Raw genomic sequence first — 21,350 nt, forward strand, 5'->3', positions numbered from 1 at the left:
CAACGGCGCTGACAACATGGCGACGAACAAAATGTGAATGGGTTCTCTGACGTATTAGTCAGCGGTCTAAATCTGGCAGGAAGTTTGTTGGATCCTCTAAAACACAGGAGACCAAACACAAGGTGTGTATGTGCGCGCTTTCTGGCACAGCTCCACGAGACACGCACGTTTCTCCTCCTCAGAGGTTGACTGCGCAGCCAGGTCTCTCTGCCTGCCTCTGATAATACTCAGTTCTGGCCAGTATGGTGTTGCACGAACAAGCTGTGTTAATTTAAACTTGTTTCTGAATTGTTGTACTGTTATTAAAATGGTAGGATGTAATTTTGTAATAGGTCCTATTATCTGTGAAACCTACTGAATTCTGCAAACAAGATTTCGTGTCTGATCTGCACTGGATTAAGTTTGGGATCTGTATTTTCATTATGGACTGAATTAAGTACCTAAATTTTACTGGGAAGGAATTGATTTATTCTAACAATTATTTCCAGAACAATTTCACAATGTCTCAAAAAGAGTTTGTACCAGCAAAAAATAGAAATCAGGTGAAACAAAACGCGAACAATTCGGTAGTTGAAATACATAAATACTGCAAGTTTAAGAATTTTCTATATAAAATAACATTTGTTCTAATTTTCATCCTGATTGTCATTTTCTTGCTTACTATTTAGTTAAGTTATTTAACTTTTATTTAAAATAAAATTCAGAAACATGCAAATTCATTATTGTAAATCCTAACCATGAAATTGGTGCGTATATGATTCTACAATAGATAAAGAAGTTACCATTACGTGGGTTGAATTGGAAATTAGCTGATAACAGTTTCTTCTATGGGTTGTATTACTATTCAATCTTATTTTACATTTCGACGTATAAAATCAATGCATGCTGAACCGGATTTCCGCAGGAGAGTTTTGTCAATAAGTGTTATGTTAAAATACGGTAATTTTAATTTCTACCCATGGTGGTATACTTCGATGGTCTAGTTCCTTCGTATTTAAAATTGGATACTGAACTTGTAGCGCTTGTCTATATTACTGTGAAATCGTAAAGTCAAATTTACTGCGTTTTCTGCCGCGAACCGTTGAAACTGATCTTTTCTTCAGAGTTTAGAAACTTCGTAAGAAAGAACCTGACATAAATATACGTTTGCGATACTGGGGCGACTTATGAAATTATAAACTACCATTTTTGGTCCAAAAGACTTCTCTATATTCAAGTTTAAATAAACTTAGTGACAGCAATATCGAAGATAAAGCAATTGGTGACACGTTAAAATAAAATGTGCTTCTTTGTATCATTACAGCCTTTAAGTCTCTTTATAATTCTGAGAAAAATATTTCAGAATTAGATGAATAAACAATACCCGGTAAAGTAGTTTTATAATTTCTTGACAACTCTTGGGATATTTTGAAATGTAAGAATAAAGTGAAGATATGGCTTATTTTTGTGGTTTTCTGTCTTGCTGACACTCATAAGCCAATATTCCACATTTTGTAAATATATGATGGCGACCTACGACATGTCAAGTAACAGTGCTCTTCGTGGTTTATTTATTTATTTGTGGTTTGTTTTGCGACGCTATCAGCTTAGCTTCATGGGTGATTAATGAGTAATGAATTGTAAATAGTATGGAATAAAGCGGCCGTGGTCTAGTTTAAGGTACTGTCGTTTCACTTGCCTGGAAATACTGAAGAAAACTATGGAAATCTCATCAAAATAGCCTGTCTCCGTGTGTTCGACGTTCGGTTAAGATGTTGCTACTACTGACATATTTTGGAATGAACGAAAAAATATTCTGGTATATTATTAGTTACGTGCCATGTTCTGGAGTATAGGACGACCGACACCGAGCTCAAGACAAAATTCAGACAACTCAGTTCAGTTATATTCCATTTATCAAACTACCAGCAAAAATAAATTTATTGCCTTACTTTTAAAAGATTAATGCAACAAATTTAAATGTAATGCAATGAAGCAAGATTGTCGTAATGTCAATTACACGCTCTTAAGGAACAGACAACACACGAATACAAAATATTAATTTTGTCGTGTTCATCCATAAGCATATCCCTGAAAGTGTTTAGAAACACATAGTTGGCAAATGACTGTGCTTTTATATAACACGACATATTTAATTTAAAATTATTCGTTGTCAGGAATTTTTCCATCGTCTGTTCTTTAAAACCACGACGTTTCGGCGGCTGGTTCTCTCTCCGAAACGTCGTGGTTTTGAAGAACAGACGATGGAAAAAGTCCTGACAATGAATAGTTTTAAGTGTAAACTACCGTCGTCAAAATCCTTTAGAATGGACATAGTTCATATTTAATGACTGTTTTATAAGCACTGATCACAGGATATTTCTGTAATCCATGTTTTATCCTGGATAGCCATGAACACATAAACACTGAGCATTTACTGAAAAATGTAATTCAGTATATACTGTAAAAACAGGAAAGTTTTCATACAAAAATATACTAAGTCAGATAATGCATTTCGTAGGTCTGTGAGAGCCCCACTCGTGTGAGGCGAGGGAGTGTTCTTTAGAGGGGGGAAGGCACGCGACACAGGAGGTGGTGTGCTGTGGGGAGGCTGTTCAAATGACTTCTGTGGCACGCGTCGCGGCTCAAGACGGTGTTTCAGTCGTGTGAGCGAAGGCAGCAGGACAAGGCGGTCCAGCAGCCTCCGAGAACCATGCCCAGAGCGTTTCTCATCACTCACCGCCGCTACAACACAGTGGTGGAGTACGAGCAGAGAGGTACGTGCTTCAGAACCAGTCGGTAGCACCTGATGGACGATTGTTCCCGCCGACGAAATTTAAAGCCGGCGTTTGAAATTAAAGAACAGTAACTGAAGAAGTAATAGTCTTTGTTGAGAAACTGATAGTCACTTAGCTCGTCAGAAAATTCTCCATCTGTAAGGAATTCAATTGTCCGTACCTAACACTGTGGAGGGGAGCCTTACTTGAGATGCTGATAATCGCTAAGCTGGCCCAGAAATTCCCCACCTTTCTGGAACGCATAGGATAATTACGGTGTTTACAGGAAGCCGCTACTGGAGTCGATAGTAAACCAGTCTAATCCAGTGAATATACATACTTATACACTATTTATTTTAAATTTATATGAATATTCAAATCCCAAATATTCTGTTTCTCTTCAGGATTTCCGACCAGTCTTTGCACTCGTTTATCAACTCCCCATGCATACTACCTGTCTTGCCCACCATTTCACTTACTTGGCCACAATAATAATATTTGTTAAAGTTCGCCTTATGTCATTTTATCTATATCCCTTTTACTATTAGCTCTCAGATCTAAATATTCTCCTCAAAATTCCTCATCAAACATCCTCCACCTGTTTTTTCCCCTTAAGAGGCTTCACACCCATACAAGACAACAGATAGAAACTTTTTTTGTTACTTAACATTTTATATACGTGAATACGAAATGTTTCGAACAAGCCTCTGAAGAAAGGCCGTTTTAATATTTGAAATATGAAAAACTAATATTTGTTACTTACGTAGTGCATTTCAGAGCTCGGGCCTATTAGACCTTTAAGGTTTAAGTGCGAATGAAGAAAATAATTCCTACGAAGTTGTTCTCTTGGACTTTCTGCACTGTCTTAACTGTTAAATAACAAAACTAAGATTTTTCGGAAGCACAATCTAGCTTCCGGAAGTCGGAGTGCTGTTAATTTATAATTTAGATGATAGACAAAGTACAAAATAACAGTTTTTACATATTATAAGGCATCGTCATCAAAATGGTTCAGACTTTGACGAAATAATCCATTTTTACACTGAGAATCATACAAAATATAGAAATAATATTGCAAACATAGTGATAGTTTACGTAGGTGGGATATATATTTACCGATGGGTTTAAAGGGTTAAGTGGCCCTTCATTAAATATCTGCTCTCCAGAGACATGCCGCCATTTTCTACAATAGAAAACCCCTATAAGCTTCCACGGCGGTAAGCAGCTTAAGCAGCTGCAAACAAACTCCACACATTCACGTCTGTTGACGCATCGGAAGGTCCAACCGACGCTGACGCCTACAAATGTAAAGAGCATACGTCACATCCCACTGCAGTGACTTGTGTTCGTTTTCATTTAATGGAAGACCATAAAAGAGTTTAACTAAGAATTAATTTCGTTGAGTCTGTCAACTATGTCTCTATTATACCTTTAAAGTCGAATGGTAAATATATGTACCAGCTACTTTGACAATCAGTAACTCTACATTTTGTACTTAAGGATGTTATGTGATTCTCAGAGAGTCCAGAGATTATATTCTGATTGTCAAAATTGAAATCACAAATTTTCCATACTTAAGTTTTTCCTCTGCGCAGTATGCAGAATTTCGAACACCGTTCTTACTTCTACGCGGATGCCACATCCAATTGGACAAAACTGTAGACTGTACACAGAGTTCTATTTAAAACGCACGAACCACTTCACGCACAGAAGGACGAAGCCAGTGGTAATATAGAATTCTTTTAGCCATGTCTCATTGCTGTATCTGATGCATGTTTGAAATTGGTTCGACCATGATTTCAGATGTTTTGCCGCTCGATGTGCACTTGACACAGACAAACACTTCCTGTGTTCCGATATTCTGTTACCATTCGGTGTACTGTCGTCTTATTCGGCACTTCTTTGTCGCGATTGCTAAATGCTACATGAACGGCAGTGAACGATTTCGACGCGAAGTTATGTTCGATAATTCGCCATATTGGTACCTGCATCCACGACTGGTGTGGGCAGCGGCCTAGGAATTTGGGTGACGTTCACTTTGGTGTAACGGGGGAACGTTCTGAGAGTCTAGTAAATTGAGGTTTTATTCTGATTTGAATTTTGTGCCTAGTGCTTGACTGTTTAGGGGACGCGTTTTAAATAGTACACCCTGCATGCGGACAGCTCAGATGACGCATTAATACAATTGTTCGCGATGTAAAAGTCGTGCCACGTCGTACGTAGGAAGACTGAGCCGGCTTGGGCTATTTTCACGCCATTCTCTTTGGAATACAAGGTCTGCTGCTTGCTACAGCTCTGGCTAATTAGTACACTGCTGCACATTGCTGTTACAGCATAAAATTGGACTACTTTATCTAGGTGGGATTTCAGGTTCTTACGGCCTCGAGTATGAAGATGACTGCCTTCTGGGGTGCTTCGTCGTGTAATATGTAACAGTGTATTGACTCTTCAGAGGTGCTTACTGCCTCCATCATTAGCGCAATAGCTGATGATAGAGGCAGCAAATACCCCTGGAACGTCAGTAAACTTCTGTCAGACTACCTGGCGCAGAAACCCATAAGATAATTATCTTCGTTATTATCTGTATAGTTAGCCAGATATTTTGAAGGACTTTCAAATCAAGAAGTATTCTAAGTATTCGCTTTCCTAGAGTTTTGCTTTCCCGAAAATACAAAACGTATAAGACATTAAAGAAATGTAAGGATAATAGTAGGATAATCTGTGAATGACGAATTCAGAAGAATGTAGTATGTACTTAAAACATCGAAAAAATGTTTAACTAAACTGCTAGATATTCTCACAAGTTTTGTCTGATATTTTGAGAAAGAAATTTTGAAAATATCACTAATGCAGTTACTTCCGGATAACTTGGATAAACTCCAATTATGTTTACGACTATCTTCCATTTTTTTGAACACACCTCTAACCCCTTCGCTCCTCCATTCGGAGACGTGACCAAAAAGTTCTTCCAAGTGGTTATGCACACAAGTGAAAGCATGTTTGTATTTTATTGATGGGAAAAACATGATTCTTGGAGTAAATAGCTATTGTTTCCCTAAACAGCACTAACCAATTGATTATACTCTTACATGTTATTTAGATCAGCTTCAGCTTCAAAGTCTCTGTTTGCAAGCTGTCACTAATTATCACCCTAACGTCTCCACTTTTATTTATCCACACCAGAAGGACGAGTGGGCATTACCTGGGAATCTTCTAACTATAAAATTCTCTTCTCTCTCCCCTCTCCCCCCAAAATATAAAGTGTCTCTCACTCGTTCCCGACAAAATTTTCTCTTTGTTTCTACTCTCTTGTTATCCTTCCTAAATTCCTCTCTTCGGCTTCCAAGGATTAAAACAACTGAAAACGTGACAAGGAAATGTTGTAAGGCTATATTAAAAAACTGAGGTAGTGGGCTTCTACTCCAGTGGAAATTGCACGTAAAATTGAGCACTACGAAATATAGCAATAATCATTAAGTTGTAGTACATATAACCATTACGTACTTAAATTTCTGGTGTTATTCCTTCACTGATGGAATAGTTTAAAAGAGAGTGGAAGCTGTAAGAGTTCTTCTCGGAATTTCTTGCTATGAATCCTTTCTTGAGTGGCATTCACTGACACTTGCATTAAGCCTATTGGTCGTATTCTATCGATATTGTACTGTGTGAATGGTCTATAATATTTTTGGTAGTTTGCAAGAAAGCTCTTATCCCCAAATACTGGACACACGCTAATTTTTTTGTTCTATCGGAACTAACTGAGGTCATCACTATTCTCTATTAATACCAGCCGTGTGCAAGATGGTGCCCAGACATGTGCGTTGTTTATCTACACCAACACAGCCTCGTAAATGTCTAATGTTCAGCTCCACCTGCTGAAATCAAAAGGACAATTGAAATACAGGTATATATAAACCATGACAAGTTCTTGTCTGAACGTTTTAGCCATGATATATTTCTACTTTCTTTGTTTTATACACCGTCTGTTAAAAAGTTTTTTTAAAACTTAAAAATCACAGCGTTTGGACTGTTGGATCTCCCTTCGTATTAAGATCACTGGATCCAACACAGCAGGTGTCTCTTTTTTACCTGAAAAAAGATCCTGAGAAAGTTTTGATTTTTAAGACGCTTTAAAAAACCTTCAACAGACAATGGACACAGTCCTGACAAGAATGTTTATTTGAATTTAGAACAGAAGACTGTAAAATTACACGTCAGCGTCTAATCAAGTAGGCTTAGGTTCAGATCCTAAAGAACAAAACGCATCTAAATAATGTTTATAAAATTGATTCTTACCGCCAAAAATACATATGTATGTACATACAAGAACAAACTGATTAAAAAGTATATTTCCACATTTAAAAATGTATTCGTAAAACTCGAAGCTATATGCGCAAGTAAAAGTTTCAGAACACAAAATATAACGCGGAGTTTTTAATGTCTTTAAAGGTTTATAATATATAAATGTTGGTAACCCTGCTCTTATAACAAGAGTAATAAATCTCGGTCTGCACACTGAGCAACATTTGGCAGTCAAATGCGTCACATATCCCTCGGATTTCAACTTTAAGTTCATCGATACATTACAGCGACGTAGACGAACAGGTTCCTGCAAATAAGTCCGGTGACCTGAAGGGCAACTATTTGAGTTAATCATCACCAGTCCATACAGCAAAGAGGAGGTTACCTGCGAAAGCTGTGCTTACACAACGGTTTCATCTCGCGTGCAACCAGTTGTCGTGGACGTACACAGGCATGATAGCCAAGGTCACAATCTAGCCGTCTGGGGTGATTCGGGGTGACCGGGCGCACGATAAATTGGTTGCTCACTATCTTGCATAATTGATACGTGCTCTGAGCGGCCAACTTCAGCACAAGAGGGTAAGTTCGGACAGACTTCGGCTTACCTGTTCATACAAGTCTTCGTGCACAATTATTCGTACAGCGCGATGTCACTGTTGTATGCCCACCCACTGGCTGAGCTTAACAGTTTCAAGGAAGCACTGATATGAGGCGGACAATTTATTACGGAAACCCTCAGATAATTAGGGAGTCTGTATTGAATAACTTGAGAATCAGTCAATACAAGTGCAAACAGTTGATGCACTTAAAAAAGCGTCATTTGGTTACATTTTGGGTGCGTCAGTTGGTAGCGAGGAATGGGGACACTGGCTTTATTTTTATCGTTTTTTTTAAATTTTGGAACGCAAACGACGACGAAGAGAGATGCTGGTGCGTCAGAGAGAGACGTGCAGGGGCGATGGATGGCAAACGCCCAAAATCCGCCCCCTTCCATCCGTGCCCTGGCGTCGTTCCCTCCACTTGTTGCAACAACTTGCTGCCATGGCACTGTGCCTGCACCCACCTTACGGGTGCCTTCAGCCACCTGCCACCTGCAGGACCCGACGGCCTCACGCTACGGGGTCTGCCTTTCTATGGCGTCTAGGACGTGACAGAGGTCAGAATAACTCGCTCTATAAGATGAAATACAATTTGTATCCTATAATTAAACGTGTTTGCTAAGGCACTTATATGACTACAAGAATAACGAAGACGTAGATAAACATCGGATATTGGATCGATACCCAACTGTTGGCTCCGCAAGCTCTTGTATTTCTTTAGTGATTTTTACTGTGCAGTCTTTTATTTTTCGTATCCATCAGATTATTGATACAACTTTAAGTGATTAAGCGATTCTAAAGGGTTTCCATGAAAGAAAACCAGTATTTAAAATGAAAATGCTTATTTAATGAAATAACACAGAAGAACAAAAATCTGACTTTTTCATTTTCGATGTATTATTTTTACACGAGCTCCGTTTGTAACTTGGCATACATTCAAACTGTAATTCAGCTGTTGCCATGTGCGCTTCACCGTGTATTGCGTAGTTTCTGATATTCGTCCTCTTTAACTTTTAAATACGTCACTTTTGAGGGGTACACGTTGCGCTTTACATAACCTCAACAAGGCAAATATAATGGACTGATATAGGATGAACGGGGGAACTAAGAAATCGTTCTTCTTCCACTCATTCTACTCTTACTCCTAATTGAGCATTCAATGGTTGCCGAAATATGACGGCGAGCTTCTTCAAGAGTACGGAAACTGCGGTTATGCGTGCCTGGTAAAGGTGTTGTTACGTTTGACTAATCTTGAGGACTGCAGCACGGCTTTCAGCCCATGACACCAGGTGACAAGTTAGAAAATCTCTCAGCCCGGATCATGCTCTAATGCCATAAATTGTGAAATTAAGTCCGTAAGTGGTATTAACAATGATGTTTGTTTTAACTGACTTACGTTGACCTTTGCACCGACTCTGGAGTACAGAAGACAACTCTGCCACCCTGCGCTGGTTTTCAAAGAAGTCTGTTTAATGAGGACTGGACAGGCCAAGTGACGCAATTATCGGTTCGAGCATTGCTAACATGCCAACTAGTAAATTACTAACCAACACAATTACTGGTAAGAGAACCGGAAATTTTATCCAAGATCCATCAATGGGCAAGTGCATGAACAAGTTGAATCCAGTACACGTTCTAAAATTTATTTTCCTGGGTTTTATTTTAGTGTTATCTTCTTATCTGTCTTTCAAGTTACCGAGCTCCATTTTTTATGAACCGTGTTCCTGCGTCGTTATTTTGTTCCCCATATCAAAGTTACACGTTCAGCCCATCGTAAGATCCTAGATTTCAGTATCCTAATAATAACAGACGAGCTAGTTAGTCACAAAGTTTCTTTGTATATTTCCCCCCCCCTGCTTCATGGGTTTCATCTACCTTGAACACACTCTTTTCCTTAGAACTGTTCAGCCTATTTATAATTTGTATTTTCTTTCACAGCCCGGAATTTCTTTCCTTAAAAGTTACATTATTAGAAACTCGCTAAATACAACTATTAACTTTTCCGAACTGTTAAGTGTTCACATTCGTCAAATTTGACTTTCGAGAGGGACATGTAGCAAGCAGGAACGAGATAATAAATACGTATAATATTTTAGACCTAGAAACCTAAAGGGACGAGGCACCATGGGAGACCTAGCTGTAGACAAGACTGTTACATTAAAACAGATCAATAAACAGGGTGTGGTGGAGCAGATTGGATTTAAGAGGTTCAGAAGGGACTCCGGTCGCGGGTTCTTGAACAAGATGGAGTTTTATAAAAGGCGGACAATTTTTTGACCAGCTGAGCAACTATAAGTATCTCAAGAAAGATTCTGCTTCAAGTCGAGCGGTTACTAATAGTAATATGCGTTATCTTAATTCGTATGTTATATTTTATATTGATGACGTCTATAGAGATTAGACAAATTTAACAGGGTGTAAGTCACCATCGTCGGAAACCTTTAAGTTCTGACCACAGGAAAATGTTGAAGCCCCCAAGAGTTGAAGGAACATATTCTCTTACACACTGAAAAGCAAACCATAAAACCCAGTTATAACCATACAGAACTACCCGTTGATTGCACCGTAAACCATTCATTTTCACGGATAACGACGATAGACTCCAAGTCAAGATAAATCTGTATTGGCGAGAGGAGAAAGTGTTCAATGGAACATAGATCATTCTTGCATGTGTCCATTCGTTACCTGATTCTAGCAGTATGGACAATAATATCTTATTATACGCAACACTAGTCCTGCTTTCCTGAAACTGATATGAAGATGCTTCTATCACCGAAAGTTGAAACATTCTACCTCCTTATCAACACCACCAGTAGGATTGCCACGCAAATTTGTGAGGATAGAATTTCACAGCCACATTACATATGTGGACTTAAATTCTGTCTTTAAAAATATATCAAAGCATGGCGATCACGAGAAATATTTAGGTACGAGAACGACATGAGTGATGTGATGAGTGTAATGCTTTGTTGAACTGTGCGTCGGCAGATAGCAGCCCAGAGAGGAGCGTGAGCGTCGCTGAGCCAGGCGGTGGGCATGGTGACTGTCCCCCTGAGCTGTACAACCTCACTCAGCTGGCAGAGGTGAGCCTCGCGGCTGCAGCGGGACACCTCTTCAGCCACCACGTGCTGCACTCCGAGACGGCACGAGGCTACGGGGAAGTGAGGCCTCCTGAAGAAGGAACAGAGGTACAAGCAGAAACCACCTGCTTCGCCTATTACCGGTTGGTCGATGGATAGATTATTGAAGCTGTTTCAAACGCAGACGTTATATAAACCGAATCAATTGGTGTGAAAATTTTGATAATTATATTGTGGGCAGCGACAGTGTCGTCTTGTGTTGGTGGCTACCACCTGTTCAAAGAAACCTGCTGTCTTACAGGATATAAATAAAAATTAATTCAGTAGATTCCTCCAAAAGTGTTGTAACCATGTTCATGACTACATGTTGTCACAACCCAGGAGACCACAATCTGAATTGGTTTGATTTGAATCTGGGTAAATTGTGAACTGAAAGAACAGTTCTACAAATGTTTCAGAATTAATGTTTTCGAGCGGAACACTTGTTTCAGTCGGAGGCGCACGGCTGCCCTGACTGCGGAAAACGTTACAGCACCTCCAGTAACCTCGCACGTCACCGCCAGACCCATCGATCACTGGGTGACAAGAAAGCCCGTCGCTGTCCCCATTGCGATAAGGTGTATGTGTCCATGCCTGCCTTCTCGATGCACGTGAGGACCCACAACCAAGGCTGCAAATGTCCCTACTGTGGCAAGTGTTTCTCTCGTCCCTGGCTCCTGCAGGGACACATCCGGACCCACACAGGTACTTCTCCTGTAAGCTCAGTTCGCGGAACACGAGAGAAGAATTTCCTCAACAGTTTACGACGCATGCACCTCACGGTGAGGAATCTATATTTAAACGGCAAGTGGACCAACTCCGTGCCGACAGCAATAAGAAAACCTTTTTCAATCTCTGCGGTACTTCACGATATAAAATTCAACCCATGCATAAGTATAGACTGAACATGTTCATTCTGTTCAGCCAATGGGCTTCTCGCTTATATTCTGATCTGCACGGTTTTCATAAACTTGCTACCTTTTTTTCACATCCAAAGGATGGTATTTTAAACTAAGGCGTGATGGTTTCATTTCATATAATTCTAATTCATAATAAGCATCGTATTTTATTCCCTGCTAAATATCTGCAGTTCTGGTATTTAATGGTGCTCAAAAAGATGCAAGCAGAATAGAGGATCTTGTCATATTTCATGATTTTAGGTGTTGAGAAGTACGAATATTCAAGGATGACTGTCATGTCAAATGACTGACTGATAACTTATTTAGCAGTACTCTTCTTATCCCTCCGGGGTTCGATCCCCGACGGGGGCGGAGGATTTTTCCTCTAGTCTCTGCGTCCAGACCGGCTCTGGGGCCCACCCAGCCTCCTCTACAATTAGTACCGGGGTCCTTTCCCGGGGGTAAAGCCGGCCGGGGCGTGATGCTGACCACTCACCCCCATTTAGTGCCGAGGTCAAGGAAGAGAGGAGCTATACCTCCACTCACCCCAAATGCCTACATGGCGTATGGTGGGACAAACTTTACTTACTTCTTATCCCTACATAAGTTATGCGTCAAATAAGCTCGGAATATTGACAACAGTAGCAGTAGGTAACCAACTTTATAAAGTAGAGTCCTCATCTAGTAAGAAATTCCGCTGCTTTTACAAAATTCCAAGGTCATCCCCGTGTTCACAAAATCCGGCCATCAGTTCCTGCCTCAACCATATAAATTCAGTCCACATCACAAACCATTAATTTAAGATCCATCTTAATATGATACCCCCATCTACTCCTTTGTATCCCAACTGATAGGTTCCCTTCATTTTCTCCGACTAATGTTTTAAGCAATTCTCATCTTCCTTGTGTTACATTCGCCGCCCGACTCATCCTCCTTTTGATCGTTGCAAAAATATTCGAGGAATACAAATCAATCGTACAATTCTCTTCGGCCTTCTGTTACCACTTTCTTCTTAGACCCACATATCCCGCTTAGCGCATTGTTTTCAAACACCCTCAGTCCACGTTCTTCCGTCTGGACGACAGCGAGTCTGAGGCCCGCACAAAATAACATTTAATCGTGTATTTTAAATACGAGACGGAAAGAAAACTCTTCTGAACTGAATGGTACCAAGTATTTCCCGGCTTTCTACTTCAACGTCGTGGATATAATTTTTGTGTTAGTAATTCCAAAATGACTGAGCTTTGCCAGAGTCAGTTTCAAAATATTTATTAGCTGCCTTGATATCATGTTTTTGTCCTGCATTCTAGTTATTAAACATAAACACACAGACCTGCTACTTTTGTGTGTGTTTATCTTACTAGCGCCATATAATAACAATAACAAAATAATAATTTATAGTAACACTAATTAATAATGGCAATAGTAAATAGCCTGAAATGAGATCCTCATCTTGCAGGGGAGAAGCCATTCAAGTGTTCTATTTGCACAAAAGCTTTTGCCGACAAGTCGAACCTGCGCGCGCACGTGCAGACGCACTCTCATACCAAGCCACACGTGTGTGGTCGTTGTGGAAAGGCTTTCGCGCTGAAGTCCTACCTGTACAAGCACGAGGAGTCCTCCTGTATGAGGCTTCACAGTGCCTCGTCCAAGCTGCTGCCTCCGCCTACATTATCCGTGCCTCTCCCGGGGAGAGTCCTCGGCGTTGCCATCACCGTCTGAAGGAAGATAGCCAATTTAAGCTACGGCTCAAGACGAAAGAAAACAGGGAACTTCAATTCAAGAATTAACATTGGATGCAATGAATACGAGTTTGTACAGAGTGACCTATTTAAGGCATAAGTCAAAAATCGAATGTGTATTTGAACGATGGCCAACGAAGATGACAGACTGACGTTGTCTTCTTAACAGTCTGTAGTAGGGGATAACAACCCGCGGCCCGCCAATGTGTTTTGTGTGGCCCGAGTACATTTTGCTGTGTAACTATATCATCCTGCAAGATGAAATGGTTACCTGGCATTAGAAAAAGGATTTTGCTAATGTCGTCAGTATCTGGCAGTACATATCGATGTGAGCAAATATTCAAACTTCGCATGCAATTGACGTTGAATATTTGAATTGCCTGTCAAAATACGAACATGAAACAGCGACTATAGACGGTTAAGAACACAACAGTCCTTTACATGAAGACAGCACAGAAATAAAGCGAGTGAAAGCCGACAAAATTTTACTGACATAATTGGATTTTATCAGAGTTGAAAAAATCCTTGCACGATGTTAAAAATGTATACACACGTAGGAGTGCGTATTTATAATACAAGGTATGCTGCTTCACATCTGGTCATTATTATGTTCAAATTAATTAATTCTAAAGAAGTAAAAAAGGTTTGTGGAAATGCGAACATCCAAAAATCTTTCCGCATAAGACAGAACTTGATAGCTTTTCTTTGTGTTTGAAAAAGGTCTCTGGAAGTTTCCTCACTGTCGGTCGAAAGTGTGGAACATTATTCTAGCGTTCCTCTAGACAATGTAATAATTAGGAACAGAAGAGTTTGATAAATCTCTTCAATTAGAATAGATTTGTCGGTGTGTTTTAAATGCAAAAATGATTTCCTGATGATGGGACCAGAAAAGTGCATGTTTTTATCTTCCTTCTGAACGTGGCCAGAGAATGGTGACAAGATAATTATTATTTTTATATGATGTTGTGCTGATATTTCTAAATATTTTCCAGTAGTTACTTTATATATACAGAGAGATAAAGCCTTTCAGTCACAAAACTGTGTATAAAAGCCGCACCAATGTGCCTTTATTGAAACGGGAATGATTCAACATATGCCATGTCATTTCTTGGACCAGGTGCTATAGTATATATCAATGGAAGTCCTTCAATAGGCAGCTAATATTCATATTTATGTTCTGTAAGTTCTTCAGTTGTGCCTACATGTTAATTTAATTTATATTAATTTTTATTTAATGCATTATGTGTATTAGTTGTCAAGTTTTAACAAATACGTCTTACATCTAGACTACTTAACACAATAGTTTAAACTGCAGGATTAAGTAAACATCATAATAATGAGCAGCTTCGTTGCCTGATGTTTATAATTAGTTTCTTCCGAGAATGCTGAAGGACTTGAGATTTTGATATGGTGGTTTCCATATGTCCTTTTCCTAGCTTGGAGGTAATCAGATGAAATCTCCATTTTATACCAGTAAGCAGAAACCATTTATACGGGAAGAGTTCAAAGCTAAAACTCCTTTGTATACCGAAGTACACGCTGCAGATTATCAGGTAACGAAACTGCTGCTGTACACAGAGCCCTCTATGGTATTTTTAAGTTTTACTGTGCGGTGTGCTACTCTGGACCTGCGGTGGTCAAGGGGGGGGGGGGGGGGGAAGATCTCTGCTCATTTTATTTCCACAGACGAAAACATAATTTAATTTTGTGATAATTAAAGTCATTATAAATGATGAAGCAACAAAATGTTTCTGAATATTTTATTCATTATCAATGAATGGAATATTGATACTTACAAAGTGCGGAGCTAATAGCGAAAACTTAACACGTGTTAAAAATTTTAAATTTGTCTAATATTCTTGCGTGTTTTTGAATTCAACTGTTCTATTAAATTAAAATGACAAAAGCTTGGTGGGTTTATAGCAATGTGAATGAAAATGTCGTATGAACAAATCTCCACTCTTTAGGATAAACATGACTGGTACATTTTCTGCCTCCTGTCGTGCAGGTTTGGTTGGTTCTCACTGAAATTCTTTAAAATAAATGTTCTTTTGCGCCCTTAAGAGCACTGCAGAGAAAGGGTAAGGCAACATATATATTCTATTGCTCTGTCTATATGATTGTTAAAACTGCCAGCTCGCGCTATCTTGCTATACATAATTTATTTAATGAATCATAAAGGATATGACAAGAAGTGGTCGTGGAATATTTTAAACTGCTATTTAAATATTTACATGGAAGGATTACGGAAACCGACGAGAAACCTCAGTCATGATAACAGAGTATAAGGCCAAGAAGCTGGGGCCTCCTGGATACCAAATAGGGCAGCATTTCTCCCTCGCTCATTTGCCGCTTGCCTGCAAAGAGCTTTGGCCGGGTGCATATTGCCTTCGTTACGTCAGTAAGCTGAAATATTTGCGGCTGAGCGCGGTGCGGTGTGAGGGTGAGCTTGGACACGCGATGCATAAGACGAAACGTCCAGGGCTGTCAAAAAGCTTCATTTCTGAAAAATACAAATAAAGAATTTATCCTCACTAAATTACATAGTACTTATGTAAGTGCAAATATACATCAACATAAGGCCAGTAATGTAAGCTATCAACTGCAATATTCTTAGTTTAATTAACGACACTTTTCACCTCCATAGTTCGGGGTATGTAGACCGAACGGCAGGATGATTTGTCAAAGATGTTCATAAAAGAAAAATGTTTCTACTGTTGTCTAGATTAAATACGAAAAACATGGCAGAAGCAAAAGGCTTATACTTGGTAACTTTAAGTGTTCCTTACGTGAAACTTCCCTGATGAGCTATATATGGCAGTAGTGTACTGACATAGGAATGAATGACCGAACTTTGTAGTCGAGCAGCTGGCAGTGCTGCGTCATTTCTGGGATATCCTAGTTCAAGTATCGCTTCGGAGAGCTGATATCCTGACTGAGGATGTTCGTGGTTGTTTCAGGTTGGGGTAGTATCTCAAGTTAAACCACGACCGCTTCGACGTTTTATAGTCTCAGCTACTAAAAGTGTCGTCACATAAACCATAAATAATTAAGACGTAGGACTGATCGAGTGTCTATCAATATTTTTGTTTACCACAGGACGTGATATTTATTAAACAATCACCTGAGTTCGCGTACTTCTGTAGGCTTCCTCCAAGGAACAGAATCCACACCCCTGTCCCACGTTAAGTCGGTTGCAGGACCCTATTAATAGATAACAGGGTTTCCCTGCTACTGAAGGGTGCACATGTGTGTGCAAATCCGGGGTTTTAAAATACAGTCGACCAAGGAACTGGTGCGAGTTTCCGACTGCTGAAGGAAATCGCTCGAGTGCCAAAATATGAGGGCCAGAGTTGCACACAAAACTAACATTAACGAGTTTATTTTAAATGGACGAGTATTATCCTAGTCGTAATGTCGGCATCTCAGTCCCATCGCGTCGAAATGGATGCACTTGTTTCGGTGCTAAGTTACTGGTATTTTCGAAAACAGGCAAGGGTAATTCGGAAGATTGACTTCATTTCGCTTTGATCAACTCCATGGAGCAGACTCTTTCCTGAAAAGTTTACGATGGCTCAGTTAGTCAAGATATTTCGAACGTATTACAAACCCCAAAGATTCGCTGCCATTTTCATAACAAATTGTCACTGGTGTCTGTCCTGATTGACATGAATCTAGTCCACATCCTCCCTCCCATCTTCGACTAGGTCTTCTAAGTGGTTTCTTCCCACCAGGATTAGAGAACACACATCAACACTTGGTAAAAATTATAAAGCTCCTGTTTCTTGCTCTTAGGTTAAAGTAGTATCTTCAGTGTGTGTCTTTTGGGATGCTGCGCTCCGTAGTCTGTGACCGACGTTTCAGAGGAGTTTGGTCCCATCTTCACAGTCGTCGCTAAAACTTGAGATCTCATCATCATCACTTATTCCTTAGAAGCAATCCATGTCCTTTACTACGCGCTATAGACTATGTTTTGCGCCAACATTTTACTTCGTTTTCAAAGGTAGTAACTATGTACAGTTCCGGTATTCCATACAAAATTGTTTAAAATTAATTTTGGTTAATGAATACACGTTATTTTATTCTCATGCATAGTAAAAACTTCGAGGTAATGTTAAACTAAAATATGTGTGAAACTTTTCCTGTTCTACAAAAACACAGAGGCATCCCTACAGCACCTTCAGGTCAACTAATACATTCACTTCTCTCAGCTGAGAGTAAAAACTGATTTATGGCTTCAGAATTACGCATTCGGGAGTTCATGCTTTGCGGTTAATTATGTCATTTGGAAGTCGCTACCAGAAGCTAATGCTCCGATTTTCTATCCTTTCGACAAACGCGAGGGATGAATTTGCCTGTACTTAATTTTTACATTTATATAATTCCTTGACTTTGTGTTGATTTGTACATTTATGTTTCTTTTATTTTCTAACATACTAGTTTACGTTTAAATCCAACAGTGTGTTATTTATATTTCTCCACAGCCACCATGTCTGGTGCTTGTCATAATTCTATGTATCCTAGTCATGTTTCATTTATTCTCTTCGTGTCTCTTTAAAACATAAATATATTATGTTTAGTTTTGTTTGCATTTTGATGTTTTATTTAATATTAGTTGATTTTTCAGTCTGTTACATTTAATTTGTTTTATTTAATATTTGCATGATACTTTAAACAAGTGAGATCGCCTGTATCAGAGTAAAATCAAGCCAACTTAAACGTCCATGATACTCAGAAATTATGCTTGAAAGACATATGTAGCATTAAAATTTACTAGCTTCTATGTTACACATCTCAATATATAGTTTAAAATGAAAGTCTTTGTTTCCTCTTTTATGATATTACTAGAAACACTTCGATAATAGTGAATAACGTTAGTAGTCTAGAAATTATATAATATTCTTAATTTGTGTAATTAATTGTAAACAATATAGGCCTACGTCGTTAAAATGCTTATCGACCACAAGGCGAATACAAATTATCTGAACAGTTTCAGATATCTTAGGCTCTAATTCGGCAGGATCACAACCCCCGGCTCTGTGTTAGAATAACGCACAAATATAAATTCTGTACAAAATTACTGGAGATTCGATTTTATCATAATACTTTATTTCATAGGGCTTTTTTTACCAGCTGTAGCATCTTGTAGTATGAAACATAAGCTGAAATAATTCTGCCTTCAGTTAACCTTTTTACAAATTTTACAAGAAATTTTATTTTCTATGTGAGAGTTGATGTATTTATTTACGGCGTTAAAGTTTGAGCAGTCTTCTGAGTTTCGGTGCCTTATTCTTCCTTTTAAAAGAAAAACAAAACAGAACTGCACAAAGGATCTGTTGTCGTTATTATAGTTATCTTAACTGCCCGTCTGGACCCTTTCACTTGTACTAACTTTGTGCAAAGTTAGTTATTGTGTTTCAGGACTTACACAAATGTCTATTAAATATGGGCTGTAACTATGTTCAGAATGCAATTATTTTTCCACTGCCCATGCCCATTTCAGACACCATATCTTGGCCTCCATATTAAAATTCAGAAGGTTAATATATCAGTGAACTAATATAAGTTTTGACTTAATCTTGACCGAAGTCTTAAAATCTGTGGGAAAATAAAAACTCTCTTTCCAACTTACTGCGTCTCTCTGATATTTCTAAGAGAACACTACGCATCTCATTCTATCTGCAGTTGGACTGATTTTCTTTTTAAGTCCTGCGTTTTGAGGGCAGTTTACAAAGCATATAACTTAGCAGTAATTGAAAATAAAGCTGAGTATCAAATCTGTTGTGAGCCTACTAGAAACAAGTATAACTTGTCAAAGTGCCAGTCCGCTACCCCTTACGTACATGCAACCCACTTCACAGCAGTGTATGATGTGTGCTAGATGCTCACGGCGAATCACTGTGACGAAAGAGGAAGAAACTTATGGTTTGATTTCACACACTTATGTGTTGCTACATCCTCGAATTTTGAGTTTCTATGGTTCTTGCTGTCAATTAATTTGTAAAGTGTCTATGTATCATTCCCATAGTATTTTACTGAACACGAGAGTTATATTATATTTTATATTATGATAAATAAAAAGAGTTAAATAATAATAATATTCCAGGGCAGCACGACAATTATTTCTCACCGTAATTTAGTATATGTAGAATGTAAACTATACACTGTTACGTATTGTATTTACGAAACAAAGTGTTTCTAAATTTTTATATTCCTATATTGTAGATAATAGAATAAAGTGATTTTAGAATAATTTATTGTCACAAATATGTGCTATTAATAAAGTTGTATCGTTGTATTTTAATATCCTTGCTATTTTCCTACCCTGCTCTCCCTAATTCGGTTTTGAAACTACAAATCTGTAACGTGCGCTAATGTGTTCAATATGTTACTCACATGTTTAAAATTTATTGAATAAACGTATATTTTGGAAGTAGGTAGGCAAAGATCAAAAAGCAAAAGAATGTAAAAAATTACCTAATCGAAAGCTGTAAAATTTGTACTCTCCGCCTAATGATGGAAGGATAATTTAATTAAGAATATATACACGCGTAAGGTAAGCAAGAAATGTACACATTCTTTTGACAAACCACATATATGACCAAAATGTACAAGTGAGTAGGTTTTCGGTCTTGCCTGGTGACTCTTTCCTCACGGTTACAACGACTGGTCAGAAAGGGATTCTCAAAACATTAAAAGAAAAAATGTCAGCACTTATAATCAAACATCACGTTCCTTCATAATTCAAGCTATTGTAGATTTCAGACAAGAAGGGTGAGTGAAGGATTGTGGCACCAAGGAAAACAAAGCTAAAATCGAACAAATTTATCGGTTCTTATACTTGTTTTCTGGTGACTTGGCGACACTGTTCACAAGTCCGACATTCTCCGCGTCTCTCTTATAATTATTAAACCTAGCACAAAGTAAATATTAAAATTTTCTTGGAAAAATCAAGCATTTGAATTAAGCTATTTGGTTCCCATATTTATACCACAGTAAACTTTCAATAACACCAAATAACAAAATAACGCTTTCACACAAAAGAATGTGGAAAGCGCTACAGAAGTGTGCAGTAGCGGCGACGAAGACTGACACTGATTGGTTGGAGTCTCATCACGTGATAAACATTGCCACCGCACAACCATCAGCTACCGCCTTGTTCGTTGAATCCCAGAATAGAAAACCCAGACCTCCACCTTCTTGAATCACGCATTTTCTACTGTTAACTATGAAAATCACTTGGACTGCGATGACTCACGTTCAGGAGTTGAACTGGAATCTCTCGTGGCCGTTGAAAAGCTACTGCTGGCCCCTCTTAACGTCACTAACTACTTCATGTTTCTACTCGCAGATCCTCCCGATTTGTTTGTCATTAAACTGGAGCGGAATTAGCGCGCAGCCTTGTGCGACGAAGTTCAAAATCCATCCTCCTCGTACTACTGTCACAAATAACTAAAGTAACTCCACGGAGCAGAATCCTTTCAGAGTTGTTCAGGTTATTGAGACGTCTTTATGGAACCCCGAGTTTCATTACCGTGTTCATAAAAACCATACAATAGATTCTATTCTAAGCCAGTTGCTCCAATTTACAACCTATTTATGCAAAATGCATATTAATATTATCTTCTAGCCTGCGCCTCAGTATTTCAAGTGTTCTCTTTTATTCAGGTTTTCCGATTTAAATGTACGAATACAAGACATCGGCCTGATTATGGAGGCAGCAAGGACTTCTGAAACGCGGGCAAACTTCTACGAGACTACACAGCATTACAACCCAGGAGAAAGCCGTCTTTACACTCACCGCCCTAAAACCTCAAACCCTACTTAATATATATGCACATTATCGCCCTAACAATATTTGGTGAAGAATATGAAAATTTTCATATTTAATTATTCTCTGTCCTTCTTCTCCGTCGTTTTCAAATATTATCCT

At 38.7% G+C, this 21,350-nt stretch overlaps 1 protein-coding gene across 4 annotated transcripts; it reads left to right on the forward strand.

Moving 5' to 3' along the window:
• Positions 1-232: 232 nt before the first annotated feature.
• Positions 233-19,670, forward strand: LOC110831317 (uncharacterized). 4 transcript variants are annotated; one of them, XM_022067184.2, is made up of 6 exons: positions 295-310; positions 1,304-1,366; positions 2,501-2,756; positions 10,646-10,845; positions 11,229-11,481; positions 13,135-19,670. In XM_022067184.2, the coding sequence occupies exons 3-6, from the start codon at positions 2,693-2,695 to the stop codon at positions 13,395-13,397; spliced, it is 780 nt and encodes a 259-aa protein (XP_021922876.1). In that variant the 5' UTR covers positions 295-310; positions 1,304-1,366; positions 2,501-2,692; the 3' UTR covers positions 13,398-19,670. The 4 variants fall into 4 exon arrangements, with proteins under 4 accessions (XP_021922879.1, XP_021922875.1, XP_021922878.1 ...); XM_022067187.2 differs by having other exon boundaries at positions 233-1,366; positions 11,229-11,558; XM_022067183.2 differs by having other exon boundaries at positions 235-1,366.
• The last annotated feature ends 1,680 nt before the right edge of the window (positions 19,671-21,350 follow it).

Source organism: Zootermopsis nevadensis, unplaced genomic scaffold (genome assembly GCF_977971745.1).
Source record: "Zootermopsis nevadensis isolate Lab colony 2312 unplaced genomic scaffold, Znev_1.0 Znev_ptg000020l, whole genome shotgun sequence".
NCBI lineage: Eukaryota > Metazoa > Arthropoda > Insecta > Blattodea > Termopsidae > Zootermopsis > Zootermopsis nevadensis.